Source organism: Miscanthus floridulus, chromosome 12, assembly GCF_019320115.1.
Source record: "Miscanthus floridulus cultivar M001 chromosome 12, ASM1932011v1, whole genome shotgun sequence".
NCBI classification, from domain to species: domain Eukaryota; kingdom Viridiplantae; phylum Streptophyta; class Magnoliopsida; order Poales; family Poaceae; genus Miscanthus; species Miscanthus floridulus.
Genome location: NC_089591.1, coordinates 8,529,411 through 8,549,663, shown reverse-complemented (window position 1 = coordinate 8,549,663; position 20,253 = coordinate 8,529,411). Strand labels below are relative to the sequence as shown.

The 20,253-nt window shown below is 45.8% G+C and overlaps 2 protein-coding genes across 4 annotated transcripts; one reads left to right on the top strand and one right to left on the bottom strand.

Annotated features, from left to right (window-relative positions):
* Positions 1 to 999: 999 nt before the first annotated feature.
* LOC136497825 (protein PSK SIMULATOR 1-like) lies at positions 1,000 to 3,558 on the top strand. The gene has a single exon (XM_066493687.1). The coding sequence runs from the start codon at positions 1,566 to 1,568 to the stop codon at positions 3,285 to 3,287; it is 1,722 nt and encodes a 573-aa protein (XP_066349784.1). The 5' UTR covers positions 1,000 to 1,565; the 3' UTR covers positions 3,288 to 3,558.
* Positions 3,559 to 16,216: 12,658 nt separating this feature from the next.
* On the bottom strand, positions 16,217 to 20,253 carry LOC136497229 (ethylene receptor 2-like). 3 transcript variants are annotated; one of them, XM_066493019.1, is made up of 4 exons: positions 19,809 to 20,253; positions 19,156 to 19,428; positions 17,554 to 19,050; positions 16,217 to 16,801 (listed from the first exon to the last, which is right to left on the bottom strand). In XM_066493019.1, exons 2-4 carry the CDS (start codon positions 19,339 to 19,341, stop codon positions 16,280 to 16,282), a joined length of 2,205 nt encoding a protein of 734 aa, XP_066349116.1. In that variant the 5' UTR covers positions 19,342 to 19,428; positions 19,809 to 20,253; the 3' UTR covers positions 16,217 to 16,279. The 3 variants fall into 3 exon arrangements, with proteins under 3 accessions (XP_066349116.1, XP_066349114.1, XP_066349115.1); XM_066493017.1 differs by having other exon boundaries at positions 17,554 to 19,428; XM_066493018.1 differs by having other exon boundaries at positions 17,554 to 19,425.

The window sequence follows — 20,253 nt, the reverse complement described above, 5'->3', positions numbered from 1 at the left end:
TGATGTGGTCCTTCACTGTCGATTTTAGCCCAGCCCCAATCATTTTCTCATTTTCAAGCTCATAACCGGCAATGAAGGTACATCACTGCCGGTTGTCACAAATCCGACAGTGATGAGACCGATAGTGATGTCCAAATCTGGCGTAGTGTGAATAGATAGGGAAATATGATGGATGAGTGCTAAAATGTAGCGAGAACATTGTTTTGAAAACCCACTCTAGTCACAAATAGGTGTTTGTGTTTGGGTCTGTTTCTATGAAGTCAACTATTTTAATAAACTTTCTATTTTTACATGTAACTATTTTTGAAGACAATTCTACCCTCATCACTTTTAAACATTTAGACTTATATATGAAACATGTAGAGGAAATGCATAGCTATAGTTTTCAAATAGTTCACTTAAAAGTTTAGATAACAAAGTGTGGATTATTTGTCACATGAGTGAACAAAGAAAGGAAAAATGTTAACTTAAAGTTTCCCAGAATGTAAACGAGACGACCACACACAACTATTGTAGGTTTATTAAAGACAAAATAAAGTAGACATTTAAAAAAAATTATCAACTTCGCCATCGAAAATATGATTGCATTCGGACTCCGGAGGAAAAGTAAGAAAGAAAGAAAAAGAACTCTATTATCCAAATTTATCAATACGAGGATCAAACTGCAAAACGTGCTGTTGTGGTAAGTTTGTTTTACTTGCTCCAAAGTCTACCCGGCTTTTCAAACGCAACTGCTCCAAAGTCCAACACAAATTTCCTTCGACACTAGGCTAGATCCAACCCATTGTCTCCAACCTCACTGACAATTCGGTCCCACGTACTCCATGGCCCCAGCCTACAGTACCTTTGGGTCCCTGTCTCTCCCTCCGTCGTGGACATGCAAACGGAAACGGAAAAGCGCACCGGGGAAAGTTACCCGAGCTGGGTGCAGATTTGCAGAAGCAGAGCCAACCACTGCACCAGTCCATCCATCTCCTGGGGTGCCGAGGTGAGGTGAGGCCGTGAGGGCGGCAGAGGCGGCGGCTGCTTGCTTTTGTTGCCTTGCTCCCGCTCCAATTTAATGCCACCACACCAGAGACGAGTTGGGGCGCATCAATGGCGTCGCCTCCCACATCCAAATCTCACACCTAGCTAGCTTCGTCTCGCTCATTCCTCCTCCTCGTCCCCTTGCTGTCCTTCGTTCTTCTTCCTCTTCCCTCTCCCGTCTCCACCTTGGGGTCTCTTGGCGGCTTGGCACACCACCCGAGAAATGCTCTTCTCTTTTTTCGGGTTTCCATTCTACCAGTACCAGCCTTTGCCTTGGCTCGGAGTGTTGACATCTCTGCGTGCTCTGCCGGTCTGGCCAGCCATTAATTCCCTCCAGCTTGCTGCAGCTGCTGACCGACGGCAGCTAGCCAGTCACGCACGGAATCGAAGCGTTCCAATTCCAATTCAAACACCCTTCCCCTTCTTGCTTGCTCGCCTAGTTCGTTTTCGCTGCAAAGATCCAAGATTTTTCTTTTTCCTGCAAAACAAAAAGGATTTCCTGATTTGAGCGCTCCACGACGCGGGCGGACGGAGGAGTCATGGTGGCGGAGCCCCTGGTGCACAAGTTGCTCTCCATGGCGACGCTGTCGTCGTCGTCATCCTCCTCCTCCAAGAAGGCGCGGCCAGCGGCGAGCGCCAACGCCAACAAGGGCGGCGCCGAGGCGGCGGCGGCGGGCGACGGCAGGCTGGGCATCCTGTCCTTCGAGGTGGCCAACGACATGTCGCGCGCGGCGAACCTGTACCGCTCGCTCTCCGACGACGAGGCGGCGCGCCTGCTGGGCCCGCGCTGCCTCGGCTCCCACGCCGTGCGCGCGCTCGTGGTCGTCCCGGGCGACGACGACGCGCGCCTCCTGGCGCTCGCGCTCGCCGAGAAGCTCGACGCGCTCAACCGCGTCGCGGACGTCGCATCCCGCCTCGGCCGCGCACGCTGCACGGTCCCCGCGCTCATGGGCTTCGACCACGTCTATGCCGACCTCCTCTCCGGCCGCTCCGGCGCCGCCGCGGGCGCGTTGTTCACCGTCGCCTCCGCCTCCGACACCGCGTCGCTCGTGCGCAAGCTCGACCGCCTCGCCGCCGCCACCGCCGCGCTCTACGCCGAGCTCCAGGCGCTCGCGGACCTCGAGCAGTCCGCCCGGAAGCTGCCCACCAACGAGGCCCGCCGCGTGCTCCAGCAGCGCGCGCGGTGGCGCCGCCACGACGTGCGCAGGCTCAGGGACGCCTCGCTCTGGAACTGGACCTACGACAGGGCCGTGCTCCTGCTCGCTCGCGCCGTCTGCGCCATCTACGACCGCATTCGCCACGTCTTTGGTGACCCCATGTTGGGGCTCGACCTGCTGGCCATGCGACCCAGTGAGTTGTCGGGGCAATGCGGCGACCAAAGCCGGCGGCTCTCCCGTCCGGTGGCAGCAGCAAATTCAGGTCCCGTCCAAAGCTATCTCAGCGACAAGAAGTCAGGGCCGATTTCCAGAGTCGATCCAGAGATCTCGCGGCCAGTGAATTTCCGGTCATCAGGTTGTGGAGCAAGCCCGGGGAAGATGTTCATGGAGTGCTTGAGCTTGAGCAGCTCAGTGACATGGAAGGATGGGTTCGAGGATGAGTTCTTGGAGGATTCCAGCTGCATTAGCACAATCAGATCAGGGATGCTCGTGCCATTCAGCAGCGAGCAGGGGGTATCAACGATAACGCCATCATCCAAGAGTGGCAGGATTGGCAGAAAGGCGCGGTTTGGTCCCAAGAGCACGGTGACCTCACTTGCGCCGCCGTCCACAGTTGGCGGCTCGGCTCTCGCACTGCATTATGCAAACATTGTCATCATCATCGAGAAGCTGCTCCGGTACCCACATCTTGTTGGTGAGGAGGCACGGGACGACCTGTACCAGATGCTGCCATCGAGTCTGAAGGTGGCGCTGAGGAAGAATCTGAAAACATATGTGAAGAGCATGGCGATCTACGACGCGTTCCTCGCGCACGATTGGCGGGAGACGCTCGAGAAGACGCTGGCATGGCTTGCTCCCATGGCCCACAACATGATCCGGTGGCAGGCCGAGAGGAACTTTGAGCAGCAGCAGATCGTGTTGAAGGGGAATGTACTGCTGCTGCAGACGCTGTATTTTGCTGATCGGGAGAAGACAGAGGCAGTGATCTGCGAATTGCTTGTCGGCCTGAATTACATCTGCCGGTACGAGCAGCAGCAAAATGCGCTGCTTGACTGCTCTAGTAGTCTCGACTTTGATGATTGTGTGGAGTGGCAACTTCAGTAGAGCAAAGCCCAGCTGCCAAGGTCAGGTTTTCTGCTCTGTTCCATAGTGTACAAGTGATATGAGATAGCAAAGGGTACTTGTAATTTGGTTTTGCTTGTTTCTCTTTTCTTTTTCCACTTTGTTTTTGGTGCATTTTGCACATGAGATGATCTGTCTATTGTTAGATGAAATATAGAGCTTTGTTGACCGGAAAGACCCTGATTCTAACTCTGGCTGTACATGATCATGTTGAATCCTTGTGTGAAGCAACCTGAAAACAAGTTTGTTACTTAGTAAACTTGAATCAAATGTGTATGATTGAAGATATTTTTCAGCTGTTTAGAAGAAAATTATGTGACATGGTAATCTAGTCAGTCAATGAGCTGGTCCTATGTTTAACCTCTAGCATATGGAGCGTTGAGGCAATGTATATCAGGTCAGTAACTTAGTCATTTGTTTATCGTCAGCCTGGGACTTTGCAAAAAACACATCTGGAAAAGCTAATCGCTCCGTTCGCTTCGCTGAAAAAACAAGCCGAAACACTGTTCCGGCTGATTTGTTGTGAGAGAAAAACACTATTCCGGCTGAAAAAATAAGCTGAAAAAGACGGATTATAAGAGAAGCGAACAGGGCCAATTGGCCACTTGTTTAGGAAGTATAATAGTAATATCAGTGTAGTAGTAGTTGATGCTAACCCACTCATCTCAAAAGGGAATTTATATCATTTTCTGCTTACCTTAAAGCCTGGGTTTAGTTGGTAGGTCAATTAGTTTACCTTCTCTGAAGGATTCTCCACTTGGCCCTATTCGCTTTGCTGAAAAGCTAGGCTAAAAAATACTATTCGGTGATTTGTTGCGAAAGAAAAACACTATATGCTGATAAGTTCTAAGCGAATAACAAAGCTTTCAAAATTGAAATGAGTCACGAATCAACCTGCTATGCATGCTGACTTGAGCTGTTGAGTGCTACTCTGCACCAGGGCTCTCGATCGTTTTCAGAGGGCTGGCATGTAGGCTGCTCATCTGACCATGGAGCAAGTTGGTATGGTATACACAGTGAGCATTCATTCGCAATCAGTAAATTTGGTACAGTACTATTCTTGGTCCTTTTTATAGGTTGATGAATGATGAGTACAACAATCTGTAGCAGTACACTGATATACTGTCTCTGACTTTCCACTCTCCGGTCTCCCTGCAATAACTTGCTGTGCTGACATGCAAATTCGTTTGCTTTCTTGGATTGCAAGTGCTCTTCTTGCACTCAGTTACGTCACATTCCATTGTACTAGTACTATTTCGTTGTATTACAATTTACTGTTATGCAAAATTATTAATTCCAGCAATATATATTAGCTCACATATCAAGTCGGATTTATGGAAATGCTAAATACAGGTCCGTGCATGATCAGCGACGTACTATTGCCACATCACTCTATGATATCACCACATAGATCACCCTAATGTGTGGATGCTGTTTGCCTTTAGGGATGCTGGCTTTTCCTTGGTCTGCATCGGCAACTACACCATTGTCATCTCCCAATGAAGCTTTTGCTTACCATCAAGCATCAAATGGGATGACAGCGTCCCGCGGTAGTACTTGCAAGACTTGCAGCCTGTTCGCTGGTGCTGAGATCATGGATTATTACTGCTGGCTGGTTTGGTATGAGAAAAAAATATTGTTCTGGCTGGAAATTTACGATCATTTACGACTAAGCGAACATGCTGTTGATTAGGGTTGCCAGGCGTGGTTGGGGACTGATTGGGATGCCGTTGATGGGCGTCCAGTACCACTCCTCCCTGTGGTCCGAACTGGGGAGTTATGGTTTCTGTTACCCACCGGTGCCATACAACCGTGAGAGGCTGGTACATGTACGGGTTGGATTAGCATATCGGATCTATCCAATCCGTGCTCGGATTGTTTTCACAGTCCTAAATGAATATTCTCTCATTGTTATTTCCGACGTTTGGCGAATCTACAGCCTGTTCGATTGGCTGATTCGTATCGTTGCTGGCAGTGGCGGAGCTGGGCTGGCCCAACGCCTAGGGCCACTCCATGGGCTCATTTTGGTAGATTAATTGGACCTCTTTAGTGTGCTACAGTGTAGAGAAAATGGGCCGACGCCTGGCCCGTTGTTGGTTCGTGAAGAAGTACTGCTGGTTGGTTTGTGTGAAAGAAAAATACTGTTCCGTCTGAAAATTTACGATCGTTTACGACAAGCCACAGCCAAACGAACAGGCTGCTAGGTTTGGGCTGGGATCCTGCTTGGGAGATTTGATACATCCAAAATTTGACCTGATTGTTACAGCATTTCTGAATTCCGAGTACCACCAGCCCACTGTCAGCACAGAGATAAGTGATGATAGATTGGGAAGAGGGAAATTTGGAGAGACATTATTGGGCACGTTTGGTTCCCTAGGCAAGCCTCACGTTGCCTTGCCGAAAAAAAGGAATTAGCTTGTTTTCCTTACCTTTTTTTTTGTCTCGATTTCCATGCAAGCGAGTTTTTCCTTGCTGAAGTGAGCTAGTTAAATTGGCTCTCTTAGATGGGCAAGGCTAGGCTCACCTGGCTGAGCACAGTCAAGGATCATCCAAACGTGCCCATTATCTCGGGAACCGCAGCTGGTGGTGGCAATTGGCAGAGCTCGAGTGGTATCAGCACAGCAGCTTTGGGGGCGTTGTTGGCTGCTCACCATCTCAAAAGGCTGTGTCAGTTTTGAACTGCATGGCGTACAATCAGATCTGTTCATGTGAGGGGAATCTGATTACATTGCAGAGAGAGAACAAACTGAAAAAAAACGGCCGTGTAACTGAAACAAATGCTCGACAGGGACTCGCTGTTCATTGAGCATTAAGAGTTTCTGATTAGACGGCACTCAAATGCCCTCATCATCCGTCCTGCATCTAGTGCAGAGGCCACCCACGGGAAGCAAAGCAAGTATAGAGCCTTCAAGTTTTTAAAGAGGGCAGCTGGGGAGAAAGAAGGTAGGTGACCAGCTGAGCGAGCGAGCCATACGCATGGACATGGAGATTGGAGAGACAGAGACATGCCAGGCTGTGCTCATGTGATGGCTTTTACCTGCTGCTACACCGCACGGCCCTGCACTGCACTGCATTGCTCTTCCATTTGGATACAGATCGATCAGGGTAGGGCAGTGCAGTCGATGGGCAGGCGCTGAACCTGAACCACCCGCTGTAGGACAACAGTAATGCAATCTCTCTCTGCTAGTCTGCTGATGATGAGTTCTGAGCTCTTCCCTGCCGCAGCAGCAGCTGCTGCTGCCATTGCTAACACTGGGGGAAATTTTAAGCTTCTGGGACCCGTCACTCTCATTTTTGAAACAGAAGGCGCCCAATTTTTACATTTTTTTCCAACCGAGAAATCTCTCCATTCCCATTACTTTCATAATGGAAATACAGAGTTTGGAAGAGAACAGACAGCAACAAAGGAGTCTAAGAACCGCGCCTAAACTGAGCAACCCAAGATGCCTGAAACTCTGGCTCAGAGTCAGGACATCTGCTCAAAGACCTTAAGGAAAAGTTCAGACAAAATGTACCGCTAGCATTACAGACTGCGGGCAAAAAACATGCCAGCTATAGAAACGATAACAGTAACATGTTGCTGAATCCTCTGAACACCAAGGTACTCTGCATCACACCACGGCGCGACGACTTGCTGTTGGCAGACCATTCAACCTGATGCATTGTTTTGATCATCCCCCCCGTCTTGAAGTTGCCCAATTCTTACATAAGAGGTTATCGTTCAGAAATCATTGCCTAAGCTCGAGTTCGGCTCCATTCGAGGGTCAACTTGTCAGCGATACCCAGAGGGATTTGAAATAGACCACAATTTTGGTTTCCAAGGTACAATCGTTAATCAGTCCAATGATCATAAATTTATAATCATATATAATACTCACTCCGTCTGAATAAATCAATTTGTCGAATTGTTAAGTCCAACATTTTTTTATGTTTGACTAAATTATAGAAAAAGTATAAATGTTTATGACATGAAAGAAGCATATTATAAAAATATATTTTATGGTGTATCTAATGATATTAATTTGGTTTCATAAATCTTGGTGTTGTTGGGCTGGCACTTCAGTAACCAATTGGTTACCGCTAACCTGCCTCGTAATGTTTCTACCCCCTCTTAATGAAATACGTGCCTAGGCATGGTAACGAAAAAAACATCTTGGTGCTCTCTTCTATAAATTTGATCAAACTTATAAAAATTAACTTAATGACAACTCTGGAAATTGATTTATCCAAGGCGAGGGTGGGAGGGAGTATGAAACAAGTGAATAGTCAAATTGTATTTTGGAAAACTGTGTCATATTAAACTATGTCTTATAAAATAGACTGGATGGAGTATTAAGCCGTTGGATAAACATCCAACACCCACATAAATATGAGTAGCATACATCAAGAGGTGTAAGCTTTTCAGGCCACGTTGCTGGAAGGGAGAATACAATGATCAGAGGAGCACCTCTGCTCTGAATTAGAGTAGCATTCGTTCAAACTTCAAAACTTGAAAGCTGAAACACAAGAACGTGATGCCTCTGTGCCAAATTACCAGTTGACAACCATCAGTGTAAGTCTGTAACGACATCACCGGTTGCAGTCTACTCCTTTTGGGACCATCAGTGTAATGTAACCAATCATGAGCCTTGATGCATCTTTTGTCCCCTTTGGACCAGGCTTTTGCTTGTGTAGGGCACTTGCTGCCCTTGCCTGCTTACACCCTGAAGCAACAGACTCTGGCATTCATTTGGATTTTGGAGAATAACTGTGGATGCATGTCCTCTTATTACATCACATTACCGCTCATTGTATTAAGACAATGAAGCAAATAGTCACTGACACGTCAGCCCAGTCGGCAGATTGTACTGCTAAATGGGACAGCGGCGCTGCCGAGTGAATGAAACCCTAAAAGTAGGAACCATATCTATATGATCCATTGGTGATCTCCTTTCCTCACCTCCTAATCATATGATGCATTCATGCTTGTTGCCTTGAGATTGTCTCAGGAACACCTGATCTCATCATGGACGCATGTCTCCATGTGTCAGGACTGGGCCGGGGGTGCCCCTGCACCTGCATTTGGATGAGATGCTTGATGGGCTTTATTACTCGTAGTTGCTTATGGAGTAATGAACCCTATCATCACGAAGAGTTTTTTTTTTCAACTCAATGGTCAGGGACTTCTTCATATACAAGAACAAATCAGTTGCTAGGCCCATCAGTATAAGTTTGTAATAACCATATATATTAGCAGTCCCAGTGTATCTTTTGGACCATAAGTAAGTGTAATAACCATATATATTACCAGTCCTTAATCATGAGCCTGCACGCAGAGTTCCTGTCCCCTTTTCAGCCTTTTCATTCACATGCTAGCTAGGGCACTTGCGCTCCATGAATTGCACCCTACAGAAACAGACACCTGCATTTGGAAACCAACAGTGCATATCCATGCCTTGTCCCAACAAACCATAATCATCTGTTCATCTTTAGCGAACAGTCAATGACATGCTGGCCCACCTGTAAATCGCAACATTTAGGGTTACAGTGTTGTCAGAGACTGTTTTGGAAGCATAATCTGAGGAGACATATGCATTGGTGGTAGCCTTTTGTCAGCTCCAAATAATGTGATCCGTATATATACCTGTCTTCCTTGAGATGGTCTCAGGAATGCCTGATCTCATCATGGATGCAACGTCTGTTGCTTACTAGGCGTGCTCCGGCATGTAAATGATATGTTTGATTGGCCTTTATCTAGTTCCTACTGAAAAATATAAGAGAAAATTACCTATATGGCCCTCTTAAAACTCAGTCTTTCTTTCTTGGCCTTGAAAATTTTCAACTTACCTATTTGGCCTCCAATCCAATTTTCGGTTCCTTGTAGGGCCTTCCCGTCAATTCTGTTTGAGAGCACTGTGAAGTCCCACTGAAGACTAATGCGAAATGACATGATTACCCTTCACTACATCTCTTTTTCTCCCAGTAACGCACGACTCAGACCGGATCGGGAAAAAAGCTTCGAGGCGGACAGCTCTTGCGCCCGTGCGGATGAAGGCGGAGTCGGCGTAGGCAAAGGAGCCTCCAGCGGCTTGCGAGGCAGCGGCGGAGGCCATCCCGCGCGTCCCTGCGCCCCTGCGGACCGGGCCGCGCTCGCCCCTACGGACCGCGCGAGTGGGGTCGCGTCCCCCGACGGCGGCGGCTGGGCCAGTGCAGGGTCGGCGCTCCCCGGAGGTGGCTGGGCCGGCGCTCGCCCAGGCGGAGGCAGGAGCAGCGTCGCGCTCCTCGGCAGGGGTTGTGCCGGCTCTCGCCTAGGCCTGCTCCGCGCGGCATTCCCAGGCGGCGGGACGAGCCGCGCGCGTCGAGGCAGCGGGGCCAGCTGCTCAGCACCAAGCGGCGGGTGCTGCCCATGGTTCAGGCGACGCCGGTTCGGGCTCTGCAGCAACCGTCACCAATGGTGCAGCTGTTGATGAACCGCAAGTAGTGGAGACTGATTGGCTCGACGGGTGAGTCCATCTTTTTTTGTTCAACTATAGTACTAGACATGCATTTGTAGATCTTGTTTGCGTTACTTAGGTTTCTTGTTGAAATAGGCAGATTTGATCCAAATTCAAGTTTCTTGTTGAAAATTAAATTGTTGGGCAACAGAAAGAAGTGCAGAAAGGATATTAAATGTTTTAGCTTTGAGATGGTTGTGGATTCGGACTTGACAAATTATAAGGATCTTGTTGAATCAGTGGTAGAAAGGTATCCACCAGGTTATTTGGAAGTTGCCCATGTTCAATATCATGATGAAGTTCTAAAAAGCTTCCCAGAAATAACATCCGACCAACAATTGATGACTATGTTTAGTAAGCACTCTAAGAGAAAGATTATCATCATGTTCATTGCATATTGTGGTCCTTCTGATGCTTTTGAGCCAATCTCTGAGTGGGATTTTAATGATGAAAGGCAGCCTGAGTATCTTGTGCTTGACCTATGCAGCTGTGATTGTTTTGCTTTGAGCTCCTACTGTCTCATGACTTTCAGAATGAAATGAAGTAGCCATAATCATGTCAGTTTGTTTTATTGCTAGATCATTCTATTTATTTAATGCTATAGTTATGATGTGTTCTAAAATTATGTGCAAGAAGTGAAAATAATGCTCAAAATGAAACATATGCAATTTACAAGCATCTACAAAATGTACAGTACAGAATTTGAATTATAAAATATCAAAAACTGAATTCTAAACTATCAAAAACGATGCTTTCGCGTCCAAGGGTAGAATCGACTTTTCGTCTCTCATCTAACACCGTTATAGGGTCGAATTGACGGGAAGGCCAGATAAGGAATCGAAAGTCGGATTGGAGGCTAAATAGGTAAGTTGAAAATTTTCAGGGCCAAGAAAGGAAGCCTGAGTTTTAAGAGGGCCATGTAGGTAAATTTCTCAAAATATAATCAAATGAACCCTACATTATTGGCCTACCATCATCATGCTGTCATGCCAATTTCCTTACCAACCATCAAGCATACCCAACTTTTTTCTCCGGTTATCATATATGAAGATCACTTCATCATTTCAATTTTGTCAGTAAGCACAAGGAATAGGTTGCGATACTGTTCGCTACGATAGAGCATCCAAGTGCCGTCCACAGTTGGTCTAGGTGGGACGTGGTGGGTTCAGCAGAAAAGCAACAACACATGTCCATGTGACTACATGGCTTAGGCTACCTGCAACAACATTACCCAAAATACAAGACTCATTTCACGTTTGGGTAGTGCTACAGGTAAATGGTTCCGTACCTATTTTTGGTCTTCTCCAACAACAAGACCCAAAAGATAACCATTTCTGCAAATGAGTCTCTAGAAAAGAGGATACTCATATTTGGGTTGTGTCTTTGCTATAACTCAAAATAGGTCTCAGCATATAGGTGATCTGTTGAAGGCTGATACAGTACCATTCGAGACCTATTTTGGTATGGGTGCCCATATGGAACAACCTTTGGAGACAGTCTTATCTCGGTCATCCATTTCCATCCATATGCGCTTCTTTTAACCATTAAATGTACTGCATCCCTAGATTCACATCAACCCGCCCACATACACTACATCTCAACGGTTGGATGCATAGTGCACGACTGTGATAACCCACGCGGTGTCATGGTCACAGGGGCATGTGGAAATTTAGGTAAGAAAAAGGGTCTAACACAAGCAGTTCAGGAAAGACTTCGATTCTCTTGTGCAATCCATGTTGTGGTAGTTGTTGAAAGAGGGCGTGACGTGGCATGGTTTAGGCTGTTCCAATCATGGACCAATACGAAACGTACACTTGCTCTCTCTATCCTGAAATATAAGGAATTCAAATTTTTCCGAAGTCAAATTATACAAACTTTGACCAAATTTATTGAGAAGAGTATTAATATCTATCAAGATGTCAATTATGAAAATATATCTCATAACTATCGATGATGCTAATTTGATGTTGTAACTATTATTCTTCGTTTCAAGAATTTTCGTCAAAGTTAACAGAGCTTGACTCAGAACAAACTTGGATAGGACGGAGGAACTACTTTCTTAGCCAAAGTCTATATTGCCCTTGCCAAATTTGAAAAAAAAAACTTTGAGCTCAAATATCAAATAACATACACACTTTTAACTCCAACAATCGGATAATTACTCCACTAAAATATCCATGAGTGGTTTTACAGGTGGTTATGCTGATGTGGTATGTGGGCTCAACATGTTATTTGTTTTTAGTTATGTAATCTTTCATTGAATCTTAAAGCTCCTAAACGACCTCAAATGAAAAAAAAAACACAACTGAAAAGCTTTAGATCTCACCAAGTACTATAACTTTGATATAGATTTTCTCATCTGAGGTCCTTTAAAAAAGTATAAAAATTAATTTAAAATATAATGACTTAAATTGAATACTTGGACCTCCAAACGATCTGAAATAAATAAGTTGTCAAACAAAGTTATAGATCGTGTTAAGAGCTATCAGTTCTGTATAGACCATGTCAACATGGTCACTTGAAAAAAAAAATTGGCTCCAAATTTTGATAAAATAAAACGAATATTTGGTTCCTTAAATGATCTCAACTAAAAAAGTTGTCAACAATAAAGTTATAGACTGTGTTAAGAGCTACATATTTGGTATAGACCATGTGGCATTTAAATTTTTTTATTTGGAAATTTTAAAAAATGAATTTGAAAATCAAGTAACTATCTTAGCCTCAGAAAGAAAAGTTACCAATGACGAAATTGCTGAGTTTTAGAATTTCATATAAAGTTTGTTTTCATATGACTTCATATAAAAATTATGAATTTTTATATAAGAGATGTGGGTCCCAGTTGCCACGTAAGTAAAACCATTTATGAAACCACTTCGAAATGGTTGAGAGGGTATTTTATCCGATTTTAAAAGTTAAGATGTCTATGTTGTTGGAATTGCAGTTTGGTGGTGTTCATCAAACTGATAATTTTAGGGGAGGGGTGGTTTAAAACGGACTTGACTCTAGTTTCTTTGTGATGGCTTCTTAGGGGTAAACCTAGGCTTATCATTATCTTATAACTCTTTTAGTTACCTTCTTCTCTTTTAATAAAATAACGCCACAAAAAATGTGACCTTTTTTTTGTCTCTAACTTTGTATTTGGTTTCTTTGCTTTTAATAAATTTCCAGAGGCAAGCCCTCCTGTTCTCCTAAACAAAGAAAAGATCATCTAAATGATTAACCTATAGGATTTCTGCCAATTTTGCTAAGCTGAAGAATAAAATTCAGCAAATGCCTTTTCAGGCTGTAGCATGCAGTACAATTTTTTTTTTTTTTTTTTTGCGGAAAATACAAAGTTCAAGGCAAAATACTATATGCCTTTGTCTTGTCAATTTCATGCTATGTTAAATGATATAAGTCGATCACGTAGGCTAGACCTAATGTGGTAATGTTCGGGCTAATTTCCAATTGTTGTTCGATCCCCCTTCTCTTTTTTTGCTTTGCCCTGTAGAATTTAAACACTTCTGACCAAAATCTCGACATGGAGAAGGGCTGTTGGTTGGTTCTGCTGCGGGTCTTGCGCTCGGTTCCGGGCTGCCAAGACGGAACAGAGAGAGGGAGCAAAGGGCCGACGGCCTAATGGACCTCGGCCCAAGTAGAGGGAGGAGGGAAGTTGCTGTGCGCACGCCCAAATCAGCAAGGAGGAGCATGCTGGACGAGCTCACTTGGGCTTTGGCCCAACAGCAAGGGAGGAGTACGGGCCGAACGCCAGGCTGCTAAAAAAACGCCCTTTTTTTTTACAGAACTGAGAAAAGTAACTATAAAACAAAAAATTTGAACTCACATAAAATTCAGGGAAAAGACCTAAAACTAATTAGCATACAGAAACAATATATGTGACCGAAAGAATGCAACAAACATCTCGATTACCTATGATTCATTGATGTTGATTTAGAAAAAAAAAAGTTATCACCTAAAAGATGAAGATTTCTAAAGAAATAAAAGCAAATTTGGCTATTTTGTAAAATTTTCTAAAAGTGCAGTAAGAGTTAGATAGATACGTTTGACTTAGAACAATGTCAAGGTGAGCTTGTATAATTTGAAACCAAGGAGTCCCTTTCTAGCAGACCCTGCCACCGCTATTTTGGCCACTACAAACGACATTTACTTATTGTTTGCTCCTATTTTACTTAACCTTATCATCATCAAGTTGTTATATTGTCTCCTTGTAGTGAGTGGGTGTGTGTGGGGGTTTGGGTCTATGTACGACTCTTTCTTCTTCTATTAATATAATGATACGCAGCTCTCCTGCGTGTTTGAGAAAATCAAGCTCTTATATTTTCCGATTCTCAAAAAAAAAAAGCTCTTATATTTTCCGCATTCTACAACATTAAGAAATCCTCTTTTTGGGCTGCACATGCCATGGGCTGGTGGATTACGACTAGCAGCCCATTACAGTAATTTGCTCACGGCCATGGCTGTATCCTCAACATGTTTGGCCCATCTAAGGAAAGGATCAGCCTTCCCCCCGTGGTCATTTTCCGGATAGGTAGCAGCAGCACTGTAGTAGTAGTGGGTAGCAGTTAGGGCTACTAGCTAGTACGAGTACCATTTGGCCGGTGCCACAGGTTCGCAGCATCCAAACAGTGTGCAGTACCATACCTATGCTCAGGCCTCAGAGCAATGTATTTGGTCATGGGACAGTGAAGGGGCGTTCTTGTACAGTTGCAGAAATTAACAAGGCAGGCAGGCACACTGGATGTGGCAAGTTGCAGGCATGGGCAGCTCACGCCAGGAAGAGAAAGAAAGGCAAGGCTCAACCACAGATCTGAAGGACTTTCTTTCTTTCTTTCAGGCCTTCTTCGTCAGGTGCATCCCCCCGGCAGGAGCTCCAAACTCCAATTTGAAATAGAAAATCTCCAAGAGGTCTGCCGGCTGCCGTGACAACCTACGTGCAATGTTTTGAGGAACAAGGTTTGCCAAAAAGTGTGCTGTGTGCATTATAAAAGTACATATGTAGACTGACCTTTGAGTACAATGATAGAATTATGTGCCGATTTCATAAGCAAGATCAGTAGGACCTTTTGCACGAAACAAGAGCCAGTTTGAGGAACCTTTGTCCTCGGAAACAAAAAACAAAAATAAAAAGCTTCTGATTTGTGAACCAGGACAAGATACAACCACACTTAGCATATTCCCCACTTTGAGATGATTGTGATTTTTCCCTATTTTTGGACCAGGTCTGGTTCAGCATCCCCAATGAAGGACATGCAAATTGCATGTAATGTAAACCCCTTCGTGGAAAGGTTAGATTGTCCAATTACTAAGAGAAAGAAGACCGAACAAGAGCATCTTCTGCACATTTTTTTTCAGCGAGAGGGAAGAAAAACATACTAGGGTGTTCATTGTGTCCAGGTGAGTGGAATGCTTTGGGATTGAAGACTAGTAAGTAGGTCTGACGGCAGTACTAGTTGTCGTACATGCTGCGTTAGCGTAAACTAATCCAACAACCGGGTCAAAACGTCGAATACCGAAGGACCGAGCGAGAAACTTGCCGGCCACCAACATTTGGCCGTGGATTCTCACTTGATAATTACTCTGATTAAGAGCTCTTTAGATGACCTCGGAAGCTTCGGTACCAAGGCACCAGATTCTTACAACTGAAACAGGCTTAAAGATTTTCTCTCTTTTATATGGTAATGTGTTTCAAGAAGGAAATGATATAATATAAAAACTGAAGAATCACTGCTGAGAAAATGGCAAGCAAGGGTTTGCTGACCAGAAGCAGGCCAAGTATTAAGTACTATGAAATGCAGCAGATGCACAAGCACTACCCACCAGATCAATACTGCAAGTACTAGTATTTAATTTTCAAAGATAGAAGGTCAGCATCAGCCGTATCAGCTGCCTTCTTGTCTGCAATCTCATCCAGCCTGCTTTTCAGCATGTCTAACCAATAACAAAAGTTCCTTGAGCCTGTTCGAAACTATCGTGGATTATAAACCAGAAGTATTATAAACTAGAAGTACTGCTGGCTGGTTTGATGTGAGAGAAAAATACAGTTGCAGCTTATAATCCACGATCATATAAGCCGAAACGAACAGGCTTGCCCACTTTAGACATCTACTATGCCTGCATTCACTGAACCCATCCATGCATCCATCTCAAAGTCCCAATCACAAACTCAACTGCTCATGGATTTCGTCCAAACTAACTAATTATTATATCGTGGTTAGTGTTAGTGCATGAATCTAAATCTTGACTTATCTGTGGGTTTACAAATGAATGAGTCTAAGTTCTAACAGTATCATCTCTCCAAAATTTTGTACCTTTCTGTCGTCGTCCTTCACCGAGGAACCAAGCAAAAAGCAGATGCTTTCAGCTTCCTATACATTTTCCTTTGCCCCAAATGTTTTGTGATTGTATATGGATCTAACCTGGCAGAAACTAGTAGCAGAGTGACTACCGATCAAGCTACAGCAATCTATTGAGATTGAAAGAAATGAGAACCATCAGGCTCTTTTAATTGTTCTGAAGGACTCTACACAGTTCATCTCCCAGTGCAGCTAATGTGACTGGTTTCTGGATCAGGCCATTTATTCCTGACCTCTGGCATCGATCCCGGATGTTGTCGATTCTTGCCGCTAGGGCAACAATCAACGGCAGCCAACTATTGCTATTGAACTTCCTGATCGCGAGGGCTACTTCGAATCCATCCATCGTCTGCATGGCAAGGTCAAGAATCACCAGCTGGAAGGACGACTCAGCAGCGAAGGAGCTCATGCATTGGACGCCAGAAGTGACCGAAAGGACTCGGCAACCAAGCTTCTCTAGGAGCCTGTGAGTTACAGCTCGGTTGGTGTCATCACTGTCAGCAAGGAGGACTCTGAGCCCATTGAAGTTGGGAATTGCAGATGATCGGTAAAAATCTGAGGACGCTCCAGAGACTGGAGTCACAGGTTGCAACTGGAACCGGAGGACGAGCATGATAGTTTCTCCAATGCTTTTAGAATCTGATACTGACCAAATATTACCATTCATCATCTGCAGCACAAGTAAGGGCTCACATCAGCATACTAAAGACAGTACACATTGGCCATTTCCACAACTGAAAGAACAGATTGCGAACCAAAACGTAGCAATCAAATAGAGTCGCTGAGGGCAACTACTAGCATAACTAAATATATTCATGCAAAATCGTGCATGCTGCGAGAAGAAATACCATAAATAATTATGACTAAAGCATCAGTTCAACAAAAGGTCCAATATGTTCTCTCAGTTTGCCCAGTTTTTGGTGAGATAATAACTATTCCAAGTGCTTGCATAAAAGGTCACAATATGGCCGCTAAACACATTATGTGGTTTGACGGTTCAACTTGGTGTATAGCCAACTATCTATGTGACTACCAAGTACAAGTAGCTGCTAGTGCCTATCTGTACAAAAATACAGGAGATGGAGAATCGTCAACAGATTCTGAAAAAAACTTGTGTCACTCAAGATCAAAGAACTGCTATTATTTTTCTAACATCTGACTATGTTTGAAAGGTCCAAGAAATTGTTGTCACTTTAAATGAGTAAACTGACTCAAGTAGGGTAACAGAACCACCACAGTCTAAGAAATTGTTGTCGCTTTAACATTGTTAACTTTGTAGAGAAGTGAAATCTAACCAAGCATTATCAGCATAATATATATAGAATCTGAAAGCACCAGGAGCGAGTGACACAAACGAGATGACAATATAGTATGCGTCCTATTGGATATAAATGCTTGAGATGTTTTATTATTTTGATTTACCTGCACAATCTTCTTGCACATATTGAAGCTGAGCCCCATCTCAGAATTGTTGGGTTTGGACCCATGGCTCCTCTGACTGCTTGATGAACTCAAAAGATTGTCCTTGGATTTTCTAACCCTAATCTCAAATTTCACACATACATAGCCCCCAGAGAAGTTTGCTCTTCGCAGCATCCAGTCATGATTATGCCTCTCTTCAACCTCATTATGACCATTGACATATAACGAGATACAGCCAGCATTACATCGGTTTATTAGGGTGCCTACCATGTGCAGGACAATATGGAAGACTCTCTTCTCATCACCAATGATCCTTTCTGGCAAAGAATTATCCACTTGAAACTCGAACTCTACACCCTTGCAACCAGTTAGACATCTGACCACTACAACAGCTTCTTTGATAAAGGAATGAAGGTTGAACGGCCTCCTCACCAAAGACAACTGCTCACAGTTCATTGTTGATGTTTGCATCACATCATTCATCAGTGTGGATGCAACACTGCTTGTCTTGGCAATGGCATCCATCACAAGCTTTTGCTCTGGATTCATGCTCTCCTGTTGCATCATCGAGACGAGACCAAGGATCGAGTGCATTGGCCTTCGCATTCCATCGTATATTGCAGTCTGGAAGGAATTCCGAGCTTCCCCTGCCCTCATGGCTTCATGCTTTGCCCGTAGCAAGTCCCTATGCTGCTCAGCAAGTTTCTCTCGCATCAGCTGAGACTCCTCCAGGAGTGCAGCATGTGACAGAGCGACTGCAACTTGATCAGCAACTACTTCAACAATCTCCAGCTCTCTTCGACCCCACCCTAATGAAGCGTCATTAGGCAAAACCAGAACCAAGATAGCATAGCTCGTCTGCATCACTTCTGGAGTCCCTCCTTTGAAATTCGACACCCTTAACATCGGCATCCTTATTGCAGCCACAGGCCCCGCTTCAAGCTTGCTTCGGTTAGCAACCCCTAGCGCTGAATCTGGCCCGAGAACTTCTGCATCCTTGGTCGCCTTGATTTCTCGAACATCCGGATCATCAATAGGAATCGAGCGGTTCTGCGGGTCCATTATATCCCTCTCCCTCAGCTGATGTGTCAAGATCATCTCGCTCCTGGTCTCATCAGGCATCCAGACAGCACAGTTCTGCAGCTCCAGCGCCTTTGAGAGCTCAACCATGGTGGTGTACAAGATGGTGTGCCTGTCGAGCGACTTGCGGATCTCCTGCGTGAGCATGCGCACATGCCAGCTCGCCTCCTCTTTCCTTTTCATCATCCCCACCTCCCGGTTGAGCTCATGCGCCTTGTTCATCAGGAAGTTTTCCCTGACCTTCACCCTGAGGAGCTGCGGTATGAGCGTGAGCAGGGTGATGGCCGTGGCGAAGGAGACGAGTGCCGTGAGGAACTTTGCGACGGTGAGGGCGAGCACGAGGTGGAAGGAGTGCGGCTCGTAGGTGAAGACGGTGATGAGGTGCGTGAGGCCGCAGAGCACGATGAAGGCGCCGAACTGCAGCACGATCCATTTGAGGGGGAAGAGGTAGGAGCAGGTGGCGAAGTAGAGCAGCTCGAGCGGGATGGAGAAGTAGGCCGCGGCGATGAGAAAGTCGCTGACCTTCTGGCATTGCAGGATGTTGTAGGCGCTGGAGAGGGCGCCGTCGTCGGCGTCGTCGCAGCCACCGCAGTGGCTGAAGTCGACGGACGCCGCCGACGGCGAGAGGAGGAGCAGGGAGGAGAGGAGCAGGAGGATCCACAGCGAGGAGATGGAGACCCCGCGCGGCAGCGCCGTTCCCACCACCATCGGCTCTACCACCAACCAGGCTTCATTCAGACATTGCGCATTTCTGGCGCCGCCATCGATTTCAAGCTGCGCACGCCGACGCTCCTGCTGCATTCATCAGATGTAGACAGTTAACATGACAGTTTTTTCAATTAATCAAACTGCGGCACAAATCAAGATCTGGCGGAAAGCAAATCGATGCCTTTGGGGGCGGGCGGTTAGGCTAAGCCACCACGTGTGAAGAATAATCCTTCCCCAAAATAGCATCGAAATCTATCCACCGGCCAAAATCGAATCCACCAGTCCACCATGGATCTTATATACGTACTACTCCAGAAGGTTATACAAAAATCCGGAACAGAGCAGGTAGGAGATTTAGAACAAGCCCAAATCCGATAAACCCCCCGAGCTCGAAGCATTTCGAAACCCGATAGATAAATCCAAACATATTTGTTGAATCGAAGGAAGAAGAATGGAGGGCAGCCTACCTTGGGCGTCCGGCCATCCCTTCTGCAGGATGCAGCAGCAATCCTCCAGAGGAGAAGGAGGAGACAGCAAGGCCCGCCAAGAAACACGGCGGGGACACCGGTACTAGCACCAGCACCGTCTCCACGTGGGCCGGCGGCCACGGATCGAGGCAGGAGACCTCGGCGGCGTCGGGAGCACGGAGACCGGCGGATCCATAGTCACGAGGCCTGCCGCATGCCGACGGTAGAAAAGAAGCTCCTTTTTTTTTCTCCCTCTTCCTTCCTTCCCTCGCCGATGGGCGCTGGAGCTGCTGGGCGGAGAGAGAGAGAGAGACGTCGGAAGAGCTCGGGAGGGGAGAGGAGGTGGCCGGGTGCGGGTCAGGGGTCGCACGGATTTGCTGCTTCGCCCGTCGCTGCGCTGCTCTGCTCTGTTCCGTTGTGTTCTCCGCGTTTCGGCGGCGTGGAT

Bases quoted from the DNA above. Each gene is read 5' to 3' on its own strand.
- LOC136497229 (XM_066493017.1), bottom strand. From the start codon at position 19,341: ATGGTGGTGGGAACGGCGCTGCCGCGCGGGGTCTCCATCTCCTCGCTG. The intron at 16,802-17,553 runs GTAAATCAAAAT...CTTGTGCTGCAG, and splicing joins TGTGCAAGAAGATTGTGCAG to ATGATGAATGGTAATATTTG.
- LOC136497825 (XM_066493687.1), top strand. From the start codon at position 1,566: ATGGTGGCGGAGCCCCTGGTGCACAAGTTGCTCTCCATGGCGACGCTG.